Raw genomic sequence first — 20,962 nt, forward strand, 5'->3', positions numbered from 1 at the left:
CATTGGAAGGACTGATGTTGAAGCTGAAACTCCAATACTTTGGCCACCTGATGCGAAGAGCTGACTCATTGGAAAAGACCCTGATGCTGGGAAAGATTGAGGGCAGGAGGAGAAGGGGACGAGATGATAAGATGGTTGGATGGCATCACTGACTCAACGGACATGGGTTTGGGTGGACTCCGGGAGTTGGTGATGGACAGGGAGGCCTGGCATGCTGTGGTTCATGGGGTTGCATCAAGAGTCAGACACGACTGAGCGACTGAACGGAGCTGAATGTCAACTCTACAACTAGATGTTTATAGTTGGTACATTAGGTTCTTTGAAATAACCAGCAATCACAGATGACTAAGTTTGAGAGACCATATGTCAACACAAAATTACAAAGAGTAATAACAACTAAGCCTTCATAGTAACTAAACATTGGGGTATATATGAACAATTTTCTCAACAGAAATTCCAAGTGTTAATTTACTTTGAATTCTCAGGAATCCCCTGAAAACCAGAACTAATACTGATAGTGGTCAAACAGCAGTGACCTTGAAAAGCGGTCATACAGAAAGCCTAAGAGTTTTCCCTCTTGTTTAAAATCTAAATGCCAAGTTTTTTTCTCCCCCTAAATTGTCAACACGCTCAAAGAACTGTAAGTAATTAATGGTCAGGGGGAAGGATAAAAACCTTCATGAATTTTATGCATCTGGAAAGTACACATTTTATGATATTAGACTAGTCTTAAAAAGGTCTCGTTACACTAAGCTCATGAGCCATTCAGGAAGCTGTTTAAAGGGAATTAGTCAGTTGTTTTTAGGTGTGGGCAACTGAGGGCAGCAAGGACCTGTCTGTGGAGATGACTCTCTAATGCTGAGCATGTGTGCGTGTGTGTGCATGTATGCTTCAAAATGCCTTATGAGCCTATGTATGTGCAGGATATTTAAAAATTTTTTTTCAGTTAAATAATATTTGCTGCATCTTACAGTTGAATGATTTAATTTAACCTTTCCCAGGAAGCTTATTGTTGCTCAGTCGCTCAGTTGTGTCCAACTCTTTGCGACCTCATGGACTGCAACACGCCAGCCTTCCCTGTCCTTCACTATCTCCCAGAGTTTGTTCAATCTCATGTACATTGAGTTGGTGATGCCATTCCAATCATCTTATCCTTTGTCCGTGCCTTCTCCTCCTAGCTTCAATCTTGCCCAGCATCAGGGTCTTTTCCAGTGAGTCAGCTCTTCGCATCAGGTGGCCAAAGTATTGGAGCTTCAGCATCAGCCCTTTGCTAGCTGTCTCGATTATCTACCATTTGGGATAACTGTCAGCACATGACCTGACTTGGGCAATGGCCTACATCATGACATCATTCATATTTCCACTGTATTATCATTTTCTCAAGATATAGCTGAAAATCCCTTGTATCAGAATAATCACCTTGGATGCTTATTAAAAATACAGATTCCCAGGCACTACAGTCACCCAACTGGATCTGGGGCTGGGGATCTGGATTTGTAACAGGAATCCAAGTAAGTTTTAAGCACGTTAAAGCTTGAGGACTATCACACCAGGTGAAACTTCCTGAGGCAGGCGCCCCTCTTATATGCCCCTGGGTCAGCACATGGCACACAGCTAGTTTATGGAACAAATCGACACACGTAGGTGCTAGACGTTTCCAGGCCAAAGAGAGCTGAGACGACTCTCGCTTCAGATTGTGGTTTAGGTGTTCTCCTCAAAGGCCACGAAGCATCAGAAGGCGTGCCGTGTGCTGGGGGCAGGGGCTGCATCATGTCCACCTCTGTCTCCAGCACAAGGACACTTAGGAAATCCTTGCACGTTCCCTACAGCTACTGGCTTGGAGAATCCTTGTGAAAATGAAGATATGCTATATAGCTTTTATGGTTCTAAGAGCAGTCTCAGTCATGGAAAAGTAGATGCTTAGACAACCCTTATAGGGTTACAGATAAGTCACTGAGCTTGGATGAGATGGAAACAGAGGAACCATCGAAGGTGTTGTGTTGATAAACTCTCTCTTGGGATGTTCTGTAGGTGTAAACGTTTTATGCTTGTTGTTTCTGAATAGAGACCGTTTGGCTAATACAAGGCAGTAACCTGCCTGGTTGACCTCATGTGCTTACTCTGTGAACACTGACCCTTATTGGTCTGGGGAGCAAAACTGGAGTGTGCCAAACCATCGATCCTCATTATTCACTGTGGTCATGTTCTATAAGGTCACTACTGCCAACACTGAATGTGCACACACTGAACCCCCATTCCTCAGGGATATATAGGGTTCAGTTCAGTTCAGTTGCTCAGTCGTCTCCCGACTCTTTGCAACCCCATGAATTGCAGCACGCCAGGCCTTCCTGTCCATCACCAACTCCCAGAGTTCACTCAAACTCATGTCCATTAAGTCGGTGAGGCCATCCAGTCATCTCATCCTCTATCGTCCCCTTCTCCTCCTGCCCCCAATCCCTCCCAGCATCAGTCTTTTCCAATGAATCAACTCTTCGCATGAGGTGGCCAAAGTATTGGAGTTTCAGCCTTAGCATCAGTTCTTCCAATGAACCCCCAGGACTGATTTCCTTTAGAATGGACTGGTTGGATCTCCTTGCAGTTCAAGGGACTCTCAAGAGTCTTCTCCAACACCACAATTCAAAAGCATCAATTCTTTGACGGTTAGCTTTCTTCACAGTCCAACTCTCACATCCATACATGACCACTGGAAAAACCATAGCCTTGACTAGATGGACCTTTGTTGGCAAAGTAATGTTTCTGCTTTTTAATATGCTATCTAGGTTGGTCATAACTTTCCTTCCAAAGAGTATGCGTCTTTTAATTTCATGGCTGCAATCACCATTTGCAGTGATTTTGGAGCCCCCCAAAATAAAGTCTGACACTGTTTCCACTGTTTCCCCATCTATTTCCCATGAAGTGATGGGACCAGATGCCATGATCTTCATTTTCTGAATGTTGAGCTTTAAGCCAACTGTTTCACTCTCCTCTTTCACTTTCATCAAGAGGCGTTTTAGTTCCTCTTCACTTTCTGCCATAAGGGTGGTGTCATCTGCATATCTGAGGTTATTGATATTTCTCCCGGCAATCCTGATTTCAGCTTGTGCTTCTTTCAGCCCAGCGTTTCTCATATAGGTTAGGCTTGGGTTATAAAATTTTGACAACTGATTAGTACATAAGCTTGTTTTATGTGTTTTTTTTAAAGACAGCTAATTTAGCACATACTGCTGCTGTATGATTAACGTTGAACCCATGACCAAAAATGCTATCACTGCTGTCTGAATGGAGCTTATCCAACAAGTCAGGGACGTCCTGAGCTCAGGAACACTGGACAGCATTTTAGTACCACACTCTGAGGCTGGGCAAGGACCCCTGTTTACAGCAGGAGCCGAACGAACAAGGAGGCAGAGTGTTACTTGCTCGGCCTCATCTGGGAACGTGTGGGCTCTAAACTTGGTGAGGCTCTGTGCAGGTCCCCAAATGATTGCAAAACTGCTTCAGTGCATGTTGATTTGGGAGTTACAGAGCAATTTGGGCAGGAGGAGTGGGGGGTGGCTGTCCCTCCCTCCCTCCCTGCCCCCGGGCCAGGACTGAGCCCGGCAGGGGACCCCTCTGTGTGGTTCTCTTGCCCTGCCCTTAGCACACAGGTAGACGGTGGCAGGCCAGCTGCTGCCCACCTCCAGGCTTCTGCAGTATTCCTCGCTGGTTCCCCCAAACCCCAACAAAACTTCTCAAAACAGTCTCTTTGTTAGAGCTGCTTCCATGCGTGTGCCGTTTCCTTGTGGGACTCTGACTGTATGGGATAAAGAGGAAGGGTCTCTTTGATTACATGGGGTTGTATGCAATTCAGACACCCCAGGAGACAGAATGCTTCCATCTGCATAGGCTCTGGTTTGTAAGACAAAATGTAAACAGGAATGGGCTGTTTCTCTTTAATCAAAAGCAGCCGTGAGGGAGTCTGCTCTTTGGGTCAGAGTCAGGCAGGACGGACTGCTACCAGGGAAAGCTCATCAGAGGACTCCTGCCAGGAGAATCGCACATTTTTAGGTCATGTCTCTAAAATCACATAGGAGAGCATCTTAGGCATTTATATGTATCTAATAATGCAGATTACAAGGGCAACAATTTTTATTAAGCTATTGTTCCACACCCATTCCCACCAGCTTTCCCCAAAACTCCTCTGGCAGAGATATTCAACTTTCCCTTTTTCTTGAAACCTCTTGAGGGCCAGGGCAAAAACGGTCACATGGCATTTCTGTCATTGTGACTTTTGGTACACACTATTTTTTCACTGCTGGCTGTTTTCCATCTTAACGTGCAGGGCTTGCTTGGGACTTTACAACCCCCGGGTCGCATCCTAATCGTGACAGGTCGTCATGGACTATGGACCTTGTTAAAGATTTACCAACTTTATGCTTTGAGGACAGGGTGGAAAATCTATATTCTGAAAAAGAGCTGATAAAGTTTTCCCCATCACATGTTTAGATATTACTCAGAGTGGGTGCCATTCACAAATTTCCCCAATCAATCTGCCCTTGGTTACACAGTGCTCCATCCCTAGGCGACTGCCTAGGCTCTGCTCCTGAGTCTCTTTCCAGCCTATGACTTAATCTGATGAGCCATCCTGAACTTCATTTTATCATCCCTGAGGACAGGTTATTTGGAACTGTTTAACTTTCAAATCTTTAGTTGTTCTTGGTATTGCTGTTTCCCTTATCGCGAATTCTAAACAAAAGTGCTGTGCTCCAGAGAACTGACTGGGAGATAGGGGACAAGGGTGGTTCTTCCAAGGAGCCAATGCGTTCAGGCTTCTTTTCAGGGAAAAACCCAGTCAAGCTCTCCTTGAAGTGAAGAGTTCAATGCCAAGAGCATGTGGGCCTTGTTGCTGAGGGTCAGGTTCACACGTCAGAGTGAAAAATTAAAAACTATCATTGGTCCAGGGACGTCAAGGTGGAGAGACAGTTGAATGGTGAATACCATGTAATAACCAACTGGCTTTTTTCCCCCCCTTCAGAATACTTAAGAGAACTTTACATATTTTGGCTAAAATTAATTTTTAAATGTAAAATCACTCAATATATTATCTTCCTTTCTCATGGTTACTTTTTAATTTAGGGAGTCATTTGAAACCACAGAATTTTTGACGGTGGTTCTTAAGCCTTTGAGGTTTAAGATCCTTTTACATATTATAAAAATCATTGAGAATTCTTTAAAAATAAGTGAGAACTTTTATGTATATGGATGTTATCTCTCAATATTTATAATATTAGGAGTGAACACTGAAGAAATGTAAAAATATTTATGGATTAATCCAAGCTCATAATAATAAACTGATTACATGTTAACAAAAATAATGTTTTTAATGGGAAAATTTTTTCAAAAAAAAATTAAGGAGAGTGGCCTTGTTCTACATTTTTGCCACTCTAATGTCTGGCTTCATAGGAGCAGCCTAGATTCTGGCCTCTGCTTCTGCATTCAGCCTCTTCAATATATTATTCTGGATGATGCAGACAAAGAAAATCCAGCCTCACGGAGACAGGTGGAAAAGGAAGGACCTCAAAGACTTCCTGAAAGGTTACTGGGGACCCCAGGGGCCTCGGGGCCTCACTTTGAGAACTGATTCATGGATGGTCGGTGTCATGGAGGATGTTTGCTCATGGGCCCTGCTTACTGGCATGAACATGATCAAAAGTCCTGATGTTAAGCAGGACCTCCACTCATTAAAAGCAACTACAACAGAGGCAGAAGATGCTTACTCCTTTCTCCGTTCTTTCTTTTCACATGAAGAAACAGACCACTTTATTTTTCCTTAAAAGAAGGGCATGATTAAAAAGCTTTCTCCCGAATGTTTCATTTTGCTTTAAAGTTGAGGGGAGGCAGGCACACATGAAAAGCTCTTCTGGCAGACACGCATGGAAGAAGAAAATCAGGGAACATAGCAGAAAACTGGCTTTTTTTCAGATACCTAGCTTTATTTCAAAACTGTCTACTCAGGGAGAAGTGGCTGCAAGGTGACCCCGCTTTGGCAAGAAACTTGCAGAAATTGCTCAGTTCAGTCGCTCAGTTGTGTCTGACTCTTTGCAACCCCATGAATCGCAGCACACCAGGCCTCCCTGTCTATCACCATCTCCCGGAGTTCACTCAGACTCACGTCCATCGAGTCCGTGATGCCATCCAGCCATCTCATCCTCTATCGTCCCCTTCTCCTCCTGTCCCCAATCCCTCCCAGCATCAGAGTCTTTTCCAACGAGTCAACTCTTCACATGAGGTGGCCAAAGTACTGGAGTTTCAGCTTTAGCATCATTCCTTCCAAAGAAATCCCAGGGTTGATCTCCTTCAGAATGGATCTCCTTGCAGTCCAAAGGACTCTCAAGAGTCTTCTCCAGCACCACAATTCAAAAGCATCAATTCTTTGGCACTCAGCCTTCTTCACAGTCCAACTCTCACATCCATACATGACTACTGGAAAAACCATAGCCTTGACTAGACGGACCTTAGTTGGCAAAGTAATGTCTCTGCTTTTGAATATACTATCTAGGTTGGTCATAACTTTTCTTCCAAGGAGTAAGCGTCTTTTAATTTCATGGCTGCAGTCACCATCTGCAATGATTTTGGAGCCCGGAAAATAAAGTCTGATACTGTTTCTACTGTTTCCTCATCTATTTCCCATGAAGTGATGGGACCAGATGCCATGATCTTCGTTTTCTGAATGTTGAGCTTTAAGCCAACTTTTTCACTCTCCTCTTTCACTTTCATCAAGGGGCTTTTTAGTTCCTCTTCACTTTCTGCCATAAGGGTGGTGTCATCTGCATATCTGAGGTTATTGATATTTCTCCTGGCAATCTTGATTCCAGCTTGTGTTTCTTCCAGTCCAGCATTTCTCATGATGTACTCTGCATATAAGTTAAATAAACAGAGTGACAATATACAGCCTTGACGTACTCCTTTTCCTATTTGGAACCAGTCTGTTGTTCCATGTCCAGTTCTAACTGTTGCTTCCTGACCGGCATACAGATTCCTCAAGAGGCAGGTTAGGTGGTCTGGTATTCCCATCTCTTTCAGAATTTTCCACAGTTTATTGTGGTCTACACAGTCAAAGGCTTTGGCATAGTCAATAAAGCAGAAACAGATGTTCTTCTGGAACTCTCTTGCTTTTTCCATGATCCAGCGGATGTTGGCAATTTGATCTCTGGTTCCTCTGCCTTTTCTAAAACCAGCTTGAACATCAGGGAGCTCACAGTTCACATACTGCTGAAGCCTAGCTTGGAGAATGTTGAGCATTACTTTACTAGCATGTGAGATGAGGGCAATTGTGTGGTAGTTTGAGCATTCTTTGGCATTGCCTTCCTTTGGGATTCAATGAAAACTGACCTTTTCCAGTCCTGTGGCCACTGCTGAGTTTTCCAAATTTGCTGGCATATTGAGTGCAGCACTTTCACAGCATCATCTTTCAGGATTTGAAATAGCTCAACTGGAATTCCATCACCTCCACTAGCTTTGTTCGTAGTGATGCTTTCTAAGGCCCACTTGACTTCACATTCCAAGATGTCTGGCTCTAGATGAGTGAGCACATCATCATGATTATCTGGGTCGTGAAAATCTTTTTTGTACAGTTCTTCCGTGTATTCTTGCCACCTCTTCTTAATATCTTCTGCTTCTGTTAGGTCCATACCATTTCTGTCCTTTATCGAGCCCCTCTTTGCATGAAATGTTCCCTTGGTATTTCTAATTTTCTTGAAGAGATCTCTCGTCTTTCCCATTCTGTTGTTTTCCTCTATTTCTTTGCATTGATTGCTGAAGAAGGCTTTCTTGTCTCTTCTTGCTATTCTTTGGGACTCTGCATTCAGATGCTTATATCTTTCCTTTTTCCTTTGCTTTTTGCCTCTCTTCTTTTCACAGCTATTTGTAAGGCCTCCCCAGACAGCCATTTTGCTTTTTTGCATTTCTTTTCATGGGGATGGTCTTCATCCCTGTCTTCTGTACAATGTCACGAACCTCATTCCATAGTTCATCAGGCACTCTATGTATCAGATCTAGGCCCTTAAATCTATTTCTCATTTCCACTGTATAATCATAAGGGATTTGATTTAGGTCATACCTGAATGGTCTAGCGGTTTTCCCTACTTTCTTCAATTTGAGTCTGAATTTGGTAATAAGGAGCTCATGATCTGAGCCACAGTCAGCTCCTGGTCTTGCTTTTGTTGACTGTATAGAGCTTCTCCATCTTTGGCTGCAAAGAATATAATCAATCTGATTTCGGTGTTGACCATCTGGTGATGTCCATGTGTAGAGTCTTCTCTTGTGTTGTTGGAAGAGGGTGTTTGCTATGACCAGTGCATTTCTTGGCAAAACTCTATTAGTCTTTGCCCTGCTTCATTCTGCATTCCAAGGTCAAATCTGTCTGTTACTCCAGGTGTTTCTTGACTTCCTACTTTTGCATTCCAGTCCCTTATAATGAAAAGGACATCTTTTTGGGGTTTTAGTTCTAAAAGGTCTTGTAGGTCTTCATAAAACCGTTCAACTTCAGTTTCTTCAGCGTTACTGGTTGGGGCATAGACTTGGATAACTGTGATATTGAATGGTTTGCCTTGGAGACGAACAGAGATCATTCTGTCGTTTTTGAGACTGCATCCAAGTATTGCATTTCAGACTCTTTTGTTGACCATGATGGCTACTCCATTTCTTCTGAGGGATTCCTGCCCGCAGTAGTAGATATAATGGTCATCTGAGTTAAATTCACACATTCCAGTCCATTTTAGTTTGCTGATTCCTAGAATGTCAATTCCTAGATGTCAATTGACATCTCTTGTTTGACCACTTCCAATTTGCCTTGATTCATGGACCTGACATTCCAGGTTCCTATGCAATATTGCTCTTTACAGCATCGGATCTTGCTTCTATCACTGGTCACATCCACAACTGGGTATTGTTTTTGCTTTGGCTCCATCCCTTCATTCTTTCTGGAGTTATTTTTCCACTTGCAGAACTTGCAGAAATTGCTACAGTGATCTAAAGTCAAATGTTTTGGTCTCTCTGGGGGGTGGGATAGGGTGGTCTTATCTACTGATGATGCGCAGGCCCTGGGGGCAGCACTCAAGCGGAAGCAGGGATCCAAGGATGTGGACAGGGGCTGCTCTGCCCCCAAGCCCAGGCTGGCCTCTCACAGCCTTGCATGTCTGGCAACACTGATTGAAAAGTTAGATTAAAACAGATAAACAAATAAACCCCATAAAACAGAGAAATTAATTGCTGAAAAGAATGAGAAACCTTATGATTCAAAACAGCAGACCTTTTACCACGAGAGTTTAAGCTCTCAGTCTTACATCACTACTAACCAGCTTGTCAGACTCTCTGGGCTTCCCCTGTGGCTTAGTGGTAAATGATCTGCATACCATTTCGAGACTCGTGGGTTCAGTCCCTGGGTCAGGAGGATCCCTTGGAGAAGGAAATGGCAACCTCCTCTAATATTCTTGCCTGGGAAATCCCATGGACAGAGGAGCCTGGAAGGCTCCAGACCATGGTGTTGCAAAAGAGCTGGACACGACTGAACGACTCAACAACAACAACAAACTCTCTCCAGAGGACATAAGGAGTTCCAAGAAAGGGAACTGGCAGGAGCTTGTGTCAGTGTTCTGGAGAATTATCGTAGTTAGAGCAAAGTGTGTACACAGTGGCTGCAGAGAGAAAACCCTGGGCTGGGGGCAGGGGTGGGGAATGGCAGCACCCGAGACCCTCAGTGACTCGAGCCCCCGCGGGCTGTGGCCCTCACCTCGTTGAAGTGGACGTCCTGCATGCCGACGTCTTCCATCATGGAGGCCTCCTCGTCGGTGTTTGGGGTGATGACCCTGAAGGCTGTGCATCCTTGTCTAAACATGCCTAGGATTGAGAGAGCAGGGGACAGCTGGAGTTATCAGCCTGAAGGTGGATGAGCCGTGAGGGCACTTCCTGCCCTGTTTTGTCTCTGGGCTGAAGGAAAACCAATCTAGAAATTTTGTGTCTCATGCCAGCATTGCCACAGGGAACCTTGGGGCCACCAGGCACTCGCCTTCATCTGCTTCCTCATATTTGACCCTCACCACTCTCCATTTGTTTATTTTTCTCATCCATTTAAAATATTTATTTATTTATTTGGCTGTGCTAGGTCTCAGTTGTGGCACATGGATCCTGGAGTAGGTTGCCATTTCCTTCTCCAGGGCATCTTCCTGACCCAGGGATCGAAGCCAGGGGCCTCTGTCTTGGGAGCACATAGTCTTAGCCACTGGACCACCAGGGGAGTTCCTTCTCATTGCTTTTCATTTTTCACCCACCTTTATTAAAATGTATGTAATCCTTAAATAAATTGAAATAGGCACTGAATCAAATTAACAGCAAAATATAGTAACAACAATAGTTTGATAAGATGACCCATGCTCAGATACCCAGAAAACTGAAGAAGCCAAAGCCAGTCAGAGAAACAGACTCAGAAACAACTCTGTTTCTTTCCAGCTGTCATGTCACCCTTCGCTGGGGGGTGACCCAAAACTTGGAGAGAACTCGCCCTGCTGCTGCAAGAAGCGGTACGCCAAGAGGTAACTGGGTGGCCGCAGTGGCTTGACATTACTCCTTACACAGTGCAGGGTTCAGCCAGACCTGGTGCAGCTGTGCTCCAGTATACACGGGAACACAGCCGGCTTTTCTGAAAGCCCCGTGTTCTCGATTGGGAAGTGGAGATGAGCAACGGGTGTTTGACCAGAGGAGCCGTGGGAGAACTTGCAGCCTGCTGATGTGGGAGCCAGCCCTTACACACAACGGGGCAGCACACACTCCCACCCGCCCCTTCCACGGGGATGCGAGGTCCCAGCCTGCGCGCTGCCTCCTCGCACGGCAGAGCCAACCGGGCTGTGCTCCAGAAAATGCTGTGTGATGACCTCCTGCTACAGCTGCTGTGTGATGGATAAACAGTTCCAGGGAACTACCTTCAGGGAAAATAAAATCTCTCCATCTGGAGACTGGCCAGCCAGGAACTCCCGGAGGCAAAGCTCATTAACTAGTTTTTGCAAGATGGAGTTATTAGCAAGAGGTTATATGACAACACAACACCTACTTTTGTTTTGCATTTTTGCGGTGCCTACCGAGTCAAGTAAATGTCACATCAGCGAATTAAAAAAAACAATGAGTAAGTATAGAAGGAAATGGCAACCCACTCCAGTATTCTTCCCTGGGAAATCCCACGGACAGAGGAGCCTGGCAGGCTCCATGGAGTTGCAAAGAGTCTAACATGACTAAGTGACTAAACAACAATAATATAGTGTGCGGGTGCACACACAGAGACACACAGACACACACACAGACACAGACACAGACACACACACACACAGACACACACAGACACACACACATCCTCCACCTCAAATCCTTCTGAATGGCTCTCGCTTGTCTTTGCTGCTTTGTAAAAGTTTACAATTGTTTCACAAAACACAGAATCATTTCTTACCTTTCCGTGTGAGATATTCTGCCACCAGGGCTGTGACATGGACGTAGCACATTGCTGCCTATAGTAAAAGACACATGCTTCAGAATCACCAGTTATAACGCACAAAGCTCACCATCAGAAACCTAATGACTGTATGTACTTATGTTAGATCTCAAGGCATCAGCTAGTGTTCATGGCTGACATCTTACCTATAGAAAAAAGTGGGACAATTCATACAAATTGAAATTATGAAACTCTGAATTCAGATGGATGGCAACAAGCTTGGTAAGGCCCATTCCTATCTAGAATTATTAAATTTTTATTAAAGATAAAAGATTTTTAAAGAGCATTTTTTCTTACTATATCTAAAATTTTGGCACTATTTCTCTTAAAGGGAAAAGAGGATCCCTTGAAGAAAATCCATGTGCATTCCTATATTCAGAGAGAACTGCTCAAACTTCAGGGGCTAATGTATTTTTCTGTCAACCTAAAAAACAATGAAGTTATAATTTTTTTCCCAAAATAGAATTCTAAATGAAAATAATGTAATGTTCAATGGATAACATTTTAAACACCTTTAAAATGTAAGAAAAAACAAAAATAAATTCTTTTAACCAAGTTGCCATGGTTTATAAAACATCAAACATAGCTGTTAGAAATGAACCTACTATAAGGTTCTAATGCCTAAGCCCTGGTTCTTGTCAGAATGGTAGAAAAATTATTACTACCAACAAGTGAGTAATTCATTTTTATTATGGCTAATGGATATTTTAGATTAAACTGATCAAACAGAATGGACTCTGAATAATCAAAAAGTAAGAATTGCTACATACACTTTTCAGATGTAGGACACAATTTCACTAATTTAAGCAATTAGCATATTTAAAGTAAAAGCATATTTCTTTGGTCGTTCTGCTGATCACACCTAAATGCCATGGGCATGAACCCTGAGCAGAGTTTTCGTGCGAACATGAAGAGAACCCGCCTTACAGCCCATCGTTGTTCTTAACTGCCTCCACTTTACAGAAGATGTCACCGAGACACAGTGGGGTTAAGAACAGGCTCAGTGTCGCCGAATTAGTCAATGCTGGATCTGGGAGCCAGTCTCCTAGAAGCCCACACACCCCACCTGCGCACCTTCTATGCTGATGCTTACTGAACCATGGGCTCTGCAGCCGGGGCAGCTCTGACCCCTGCTGCATTCACAGACAAAACCACTACCTCGAAGATGAAAAGGCTATGCCCTGGCTGACTTCTGTATCAGGAAAATCTCATTTTATCATAAAATAGTTGCATTTTAGATCAGGAGAGGAGTTCTGGTGCAGAAGCTGAACGCACCTGCACTAACGGGCACCTGTGTGACCACAGGTGTCTTCTAAGAGCTCGCAAACAATGTGCCTGTGACAGAGAAAGCCCCTTACGACATTCTGAACTGTAAAAATGCTAAATGACTATGAAGGAGCTCTGAGCCCAACACTGAAGTATCACGTGCTTTTAACTGGCTTCTTGGAATTACTGGGAAGTTTCTCTCATAATCAGCTTCTCTCAGTGAGTGGGGCATAACTCGTTTTCTCAAAAAGCCTGGACGGACAGGCGCGTGGGGCTACCTCGGACAGGTCGCCGTTCTTGACGTGGATCCGGGCCATGCTGTCCAGCCATGTCTTCCGGAGCTCGGGGGTGCTGGCATAGGACTTGGCCAGGCTGTACTGGAGGTCCACCAGCATCTCAGGGTCAGCCTCGTGCTCCTTCATCTGGGCTGTGGCCATCAGAACCGTGCGGATCCTTTTGGTCAAGTCCTTCACATCCGAGGAGAAGGTGGTGTGCTGGAACAAGGGTGGAGGGAAGACACAGGCTTTCAGCTGTGATCTGTCTGCATGCGTTTCCCAGATGATAAGGCCGGGTCTCGGGGGGGTAAAAAGTAAATCGGCATCGGGCCACCCACCTTGATGAGCCTGTCACTGTTGGCGCAGTTGTTGATGATAGACAAGGACTGCTGGAACCTGGTTCCCCCGATGCCAACAACATCTGCTATCAGCTGGCTGACTGAAATAACAATCTGAGGGACACACAAATGTGAGCTAATCAATTCACCTTCACGTGAAGCCCCTGGCTCAGCCCCTGACTTTGGTTACGATGTGCATGGGAATGGGGCAACGGGAAGCCTGTGAGCAGGGGTCGCTCCAGTGTGGGAAACAGTGTCTGAGTATTCCCCTCCCCCTTCCAAGAATTATTCCAGAAGGTGACTCTGTTCTCCTTGCGTCTTTTGTTTGTATAGCAAAATGCTGACCAGGCAAGTGTAGAGGAATGAGAAGCAGATGACCCCATGTCACTTGGATAATTACGGATCACCTTCTCTAATAGACATGGAGACCTTATTATTACTTCTTTGGTTTTGGCTTGGATTTATATGGGCTCAGTATTCAAAAGTGGATGACCCTCTGCATTTATTATTAAAACATGTACATATTAACAATGGCATGGGGGAATCTGTCCTTTGGGGGTCTATATTAGCACGCCTTGACCTAGTTACTCAACTAAACTGTGACCTGTCCCCCCTTTCCTGCACCACAGTCAGTACTAAGTACTGTCACTATGTACTGTTAACGCAGTCTCCTCTTCTTTCTAACCTCTCCATGACCCAGGACTCCATCCTCTCTGGCCTAGACTTGACATGGTTTCCCCAAGGTCTCCCGAGCTCAGGCCTTGACTTCCCGATTCTTTCTCAGTCTGGAGTCCAGGTGATCCCCCTGAATATGCAATAATGCCTCCACATTCTCAACCCTACTGTCCGGACCTCCTCCAGCTCCCTGGCTGGCCCCTTTCTCATCCAGGGCCTGGAACATGCTCACCCCCAACCCCCTGTTCATCTTTCACACCCCCTGGGAAGCCCTTGGCCCGCTCCTTGGTGCACTGAAATTCTCCTGTCATGGCCCTGGGCACGTGGCACAGAAGCCTTGAGGTCTGCCTGTCCTCTGGGGATGACGACACCTTGTCCGGGCCAGGAGAGGGTCCTGCTTTGTTCCCGGCACCCAGGAATCCTAGCATGTAGTTTGCAAACGATAAATACTTGTTTTCAAAAAGGAGTACGTACAGACAGAGAAGGCCCTCCTGTATGCGTTTGTAGGAAAAGAGGGTCTACAGAAATACCTGAGGCCCCTAGTATCCGGTAGTTTGCAGGACGGGGAATTTGGCGCATTTTAACTCTGGAGAAATGGCACATGTGTCGGCAGATGGACAACAGAAGAGGACTACTTTGGGCTCTCTGTGTCTTACCTGAGATGTTTACTGCGAGGAATCCTCTCATAGGTTCTATACGCCCTAACTCAGCGTAATTTCAGTCAGTCCAGAACTGACTCAATACTCAAATGTCAATTTACCAACAGAAACACATCCTGGGCCCAAACTGTACAACGTGGAGGATGAAATTAACCAAACCAGTAAATGTGACATTCGAGGTTCTGTCTTGCTGTCAGACCGTTCAGAACTTACACCGAGGTAACTTGGGAAACGCTGACATGCACGGTTTTCCTGCGGAAGCAGAATTCCGCAGGGCGCACGGGTCCTGGAAAGCTAAAGCACACGCACCTGCAGATGGGTCCGGACAAAGGACTTCTTGCCGGTGTAGTCGAAGTTGTTCCTCATCAGGAAGTACAGCAGCTGGGAGGCCTCAGTCCTGATGGAGCTCAGCTTGGAGTTGCAGCACTTGAGGATCTCGTAGCACAGGGCCGCACACATGTCCGCTCTCCCCTCGTAGAACGTCGAGGGGAACTAGATAGACACGAGGAAGCAAATGGGCCCAGAGAGGTTAGTTAGCGCCCCCTTCAGCCCCGGGGGAACAGAGAACAGGTGACAATCGAGGACGACCTCCCCTGATGAGACCACGTACCTTATAGATCAGTGACCTTAAGGCGGTGAAGACGTGTTTTAAAGCCGTTTCAGACTGATGTTTTTGAAGAAAACACAGGTAGACGTCAAAAACTTTCTTCATGAGGGGATTATGTCCATGGTCAGCCAGGAGCTGGTTCTTAAAACACAGAAGAGCCTGGTCAGTGAGACATGCCAGACATCGCTAACAGGTTTCATATAACCGCCAGCCTCAATGGTTACATTTTCCAGGTACTAGGACAACTTATAATTTAAACAAACTTGCCAGAAACCTTCTAGGAGAGCACAAAAGTCTCCTGTAGTACAAATAAGCTTATCAATAAATTTATGCTTTTATTACTAAGGGAGGGACTAAAAGTTCGCAGCAAACGGTGATATGGTTTAAAGGACCACAGTATCTCAGTATTGACTGGGCTTCATTTATTGACTTATTTTTATTGTGCCCAGCAACTGATACAGAGGTAAGGTTTGTGACACCTCAGTTCCAGTGGAGGAGAGTCATTACAGGTATCGGCTAATGAACGGGCTCGAAAAATACTGAAGTGAGGTCTATGAAACAGATCCCCTATCAGTGAGGGCTGGGTTTTCTCGCCCACCGCAGGCTCTCAGGCAGTCTGTGAAGCCATGCATCACCCACCAGGCAGTCTGGTGAGGGCAAAAATGCACGGGCTTTGGTCAGGCACTGTTTCTCATGTGTACTTTCCAGGTAGCACTAATGGTAAAGAACCTGCCTGCCAAAGCAGGAGACTTAAGAGATGTGGGTTCGATCCTTGGGTTGGGAAGATACCCTGGAGAAAGGCATGGTAACCCACTCCAGTAGTCTTGTCTGGAGAATCACATGGAGAGAGGAGCCTGGCAAGCTATGGTCCACGGGGTCACAAAGAGCTGGACACGACTGAAGTGACTTAGCACACACTCCTGCGTATGGATTTGCAGGTAAACCAAGCCTGGTACTTCTCATCCCTGAAACAGTGACCCTAAAACTGAGCTACTGTGAAGACTTGAGGTCAAGTATAGGAAGTATCTGGGCTTCCCTGGTGGCTCAGACTGTAAAGAGTCCGCCTGCAATGCAGAAGACCTGGGTTCGATCCCTGGGTTAGGAAGATCCCCTGGAGGAGGGCATGGCAACCCACTCCACTATTCTTGCCTGGAGAATCAGCATGGACAAAGAAGCTTGGCAGGCTACAGTCCGTGGGGATGCAAAGAGTCGGGCATTACTGAGCGGCTAAGCACACATAGGGAGTATTTGATCCACCCTCTGATTTGTTTGGTAAGTGGCAAGAGGGCCACCACTAATTTCATCTCTTTGTTTTTCATGATTTTCTCCCACCAGCAGCAAATCCACACTGATTCAACACCGCGGAAGCCTGGCTGGCTAAAACTCCCAAAGATCGTTGAACACGTACAGTAGACAGATGTGTTGCCCAGCTAGAGGCCAGCACGCAGCCACGACACGTGTGTGACACTGGAGACCTGCCTCTTCAAATACAGACAGGCCTGTCAAGACAAAGGTGTGCTTTTGGGAGAATGTGTACATTTTGCAAAAGTAGGCAAAAATGATTGTCATTAAAAAAAAAAAAGTCCAGAGGCCAGTACCTGAAACCAATCTTACAATTCAGTGAAATGAGCAGAGATGACTTATGTCTGGCCAGTTCTGTTGCAGGGCAAATTACAGCTAAAATAATAGTTTTGAAATTCACCTCATCTTATTGTTGGAGAAAACGTTTAACTCAAGGAGTAAGTTTTATTTTTATAGGTCCAGTGACTCACAGGTGTATTCACAGCTGGTGGACACCTGGAATCCTGTGATCTTTGTATCATGTAATACTGAGATACAGCATTGAATTCCATTGTGTGAAAGAGAAACAATTTAATGAGCAGAAAATGTGACTTAATTAACTGAATATGATGTAATTCTCAACCATGAGCAGCTGTTCACCAACTAGAAAAAACAAACCAAAAAAAGAGGCTGTTTTAAGTGTTCGGGGAACTGCTTACACGGTTTGCTGTTTGTGAGCAGTGTTTTTCCCTGGAGCAGGAGCCCTTCCTAATTACAGCTGGAGGAAGGTTTGCATGAATCTGGATATGAGCTTTTATTTTCTCAGCACTCTTCTGGGAGAGATGGTTCATATAAAAATGGCGAAGACCTCTGGTCTTGTTCTGAACTGGCCTGTCTTCAAGTTCTTACCACTGGAGTTAAACTTCCTTTCTCTCTCCTCCGGTCAAGGTTTTTGCTTCCCATTTTTAGGATTTAGTGTTCCTGGGCTCTGATCGCAAAAGCTGCTTGAAGAACGGAGTAAAAACTCACACCAAGATATACATGACCGGTCACTTAAAGGGGTGAAGGGCCTTCCATCCTGAATACACCCCAGTTTACCAGGTGCCTTCCTACTTTCTTCTGTGTGTCTCTTTCTTTCTTATTAGAAAGTAACAGATACTAAACATAAAAATCTTTGAACATTCAGAAAGACCCATAACAAAAATCACCTTCATTTTTCCATTTATAAGTAACCACAAATAACAATGGAGGATCTCATTTCTACCTTTATCTCCCTATAGATGTTACTGAAGATGGGAGAATTTCATTGAGAAAATTAGATGAGATGTTAGAATAGTAAGAAAGGCATGACGCATTTCTAGCAATAAGGTGGAGCAGAGGTTACCAACAGTTCTCAGGAACTGTCTGATGTGGATTCAAGTTCGTTGTCACACAGCCTCCTAAGAGAAACGGGCCTTTCAGAGAATGAACATGCAGTATCAGGAATTTCTAAAGAGCCAGGAACAGGAGAACAATTTAAACCTTGGATACCAAAATGAGATATCTGGAACTGTGCTATTTAAGACAGCTCCATTCTTCCTAGGTATATGGCTTTATTTTCATCTAAACACTGATTATAAACATCTAGTTTAGAGAAGAGCTCTCTCTGTTACAGAGGCTCGCCAGTCACCGAGACAACCTGAACCTCAGGCTCACGGTTGTGTAACACGGACTCCAGTCTCCCTAGCTAACCCCCGCTATCCGTGTGCTCCCCACCCTGGCCATGCACCACGATCCTGCTTAGCACGTCCTGGTTCTCACCATGCAAGAAAAGGCACCCATGTAGAATTGCTTAAAATACATTTTTGGATTAAATTTGTAAGTATATTGAAAGTATTATCAACTATTTAAATGTTATCATTGGTTTGCAAGTGAAAGTCGCTCAGTCGTGTCTGACTCTGCGACCCCATGGACTGTAACCTGCCAGGTTCCTGTCTGTGGAATTCTCCAGACAAGGATATGGGAATGGGTTGCCATGCCCTTTTCCAGGGGATCTTCCTAGCATTGGTTTGGGACTGTATTAACAGACATTTTAAAACAGCCAGAGAGGTGGCATATTTTTCTGCATACAACTACCCTGGTTTACAAAACACATCTTTTTATGAACGAGATAACCTGTGTGAAAGTGCCCACACAGTGCCAGCATCTAGTCGGTGCTTGCTCATTTCCTTTTTTCTGTCTGGGAGGTAATTCAACTACCTCGACACTCACCCAGCTTAGTTCCTTTCCCCCTCCGCCCCTCTGCCCCATGCACATGACTAACTTAGCAGAGAAGAAGGGCTTGACATGTCACTTGTGTAGTGATCTTGGGCAAATTTCCCAGCCCATTTCAGCCTCAATGTCCTCACCTGTAAAAGGGATAAGAAGCCCTATGGGCTAGGCTGTAGCAAGGACTGACGCTGAAGACAGAAGGCAGTAAACAGCAGGAAGCTAATATAATAATAAACTGGGATTCAGTGCTTAAATCTTTTCAAACATTTCCTCTCATTTAGAATGTGATTTCTTGATTGCCTTCGGCAACTTATGAGATGTGGTCATTTAAGAGGCTCAGTAATGATGGGGCTCCATTTGTCGAAGATGACTATCTGCAAACAATTATGTCAGCTAACTCAATGTAATAACTTAATTTTTCTGATAGGCTCTGATTGATGCTTCAGCTGAGTAAATGTCTACATAGGAAGATCCCAGGGCCTACTATGCCACTGGGCCTTGTGGACCTAGGCTGGGTACTACTGCAGACCTACTCTTGCCACGACATCCTTTAAGGCCGTAAGATTCACCATCTTCCCATTTTTTAATGGGTGTGTATATGTGCTGAGCTTTAAACAAAGATTTTTGCACAGAGGCATACAGACCTTGATAGAGGCCACCTCAGCCCTAAAACTCAACCTTGCCTGTGTGTCTGAGGAATCAGATCCTTTACTTTGAGGACCAGGAAGGCATGAGCACAGCAGAAAGTGCTAACTGCTAAACTAGAGTCAACATTTGAGCTCCTGCTGCATGCCAAACACAGGGTAGATGTTTCTGGATACTTCATATCAATTCACGACACAGTAGGCATAACTGGCAAGTTCTAAGGAAGGAAATCGGGGCCCACAGATGTCAAGGAGACCTGCCCAAGGCCTAACATCTGGCTAACGGTACGGCTGGGGCGTGAAGCCCACAGTGTTTCTGTACAACTGCCTGTTCCCACGTGTCCTGGAGCTCGGTCTGTATCAGCAGAGTGCTCAGCCCTTCCAGGGGTCATCTTGCTGTAACTTACAACAGCCTGGGGGGCAGGTTCTACTTTTTCAGTCTTACAAATGAGATTATCTTAGGTCTGGAGACATGAAGTGATTTTTTTCAAAGATGGTCACCCAACAAATGTCACAATCGGTCATCAATCAGAGACCATCAGATGTTTCTCTCGAGTCAGAACCTGTTAGTTAATTTAACAGTGGCCAGACACTGGAGACCTGGGAACTTTGACCAAGGCTCTTCTTCCATACGAGGCAGGCAATTTAAAGGAGGCTGAGGATGAACTGCAGGCGGTGCAGTAGTAAGGAAACTGTCACTGACCTCACGATGCTCCCAGACCACACCTCTGCTGCATGTGCCCTTACCTGCCCGTGGGGCCAGACCACACCTACTGTGCAGCCCTGGGGCTTCCTGCTCATTTACACGCTGGGGCCCAGGAGACAGGAAGAAAGCATCCCAGCTGCTCTTCTGACCTTACAGATACATCTGAGCTTATCAGCTAGCATGGATACAAATGGACGGGGCAAATATATTACAAATTTCACTGCCTACTTACATAAGAACTGTTACTTAAAAATCTCCAAAAGAAAACAGAAAGAGGCTCAAAATGTGGTTCCAGTACAGCAGTGGTCCTCAGCCATACCGTTTATGTCTCACTCCCAGGGTTGGATTCAGTTAGGCAGGACCCAAGAATCTGCACCTCTAAACACAGCTTCAGGGCCTGCAGCTGCCGCCAGGTGGGGGCCCACAACCGAGAACCGCTGGGGTCAGGCTCCACATAAGACACGGCTGCCCCCATCCTCATCCTAGGGACTCACCATTTCCTCATCTCTCAGTGGGGTTCCTAGTGATGACACTTCCTGGGGACACGGGTAGTACAAATGCTAAGAACAAAGGTAAATTATAATAAAGCAATGTGATGGCCGGTAACTGTCTTTACTCTGTGTAATAAGGGAATGTGCTTCACGAAAAGAGGAGTACAGAATGCCTTTGGGTATGTTTCCCAAATTGCCTTGCAAATAAACATGCTGTTTCATATTCAGAGCATATTAACACTAACTCGGTCTCCCTGA

The 20,962-nt window shown here is 45.1% G+C and overlaps 1 protein-coding gene across 8 annotated transcripts in view; it reads right to left on the bottom strand.

Annotated features, from left to right (window-relative positions):
• DOCK9 (dedicator of cytokinesis 9) overlaps positions 1-20,962 on the bottom strand; it is a 290,025-nt gene that overhangs the window by 23,020 nt on the left and 246,043 nt on the right. For all 8 annotated transcript variants that reach the window (XM_068984765.1, XM_068984764.1, XM_068984760.1 and 5 more), the window contains exons 40-45: positions 15,336-15,473; positions 15,035-15,217; positions 13,392-13,505; positions 13,057-13,272; positions 11,471-11,528; positions 9,767-9,873 (exon numbers count right to left, since the gene is read on the bottom strand). In XM_068984765.1, coding sequence (XP_068840866.1) covers positions 9,767-9,873; positions 11,471-11,528; positions 13,057-13,272; positions 13,392-13,505; positions 15,035-15,217; positions 15,336-15,473 — 816 coding nt within the window. The remainder of the gene's footprint in view (positions 1-9,766; positions 9,874-11,470; positions 11,529-13,056; positions 13,273-13,391; positions 13,506-15,034; positions 15,218-15,335; positions 15,474-20,962) is intronic.

Source organism: Capricornis sumatraensis, chromosome 12 (genome assembly GCF_032405125.1).
Source record: "Capricornis sumatraensis isolate serow.1 chromosome 12, serow.2, whole genome shotgun sequence".
Classification (NCBI taxonomy): Eukaryota; Metazoa; Chordata; class Mammalia; order Artiodactyla; family Bovidae; genus Capricornis; species Capricornis sumatraensis.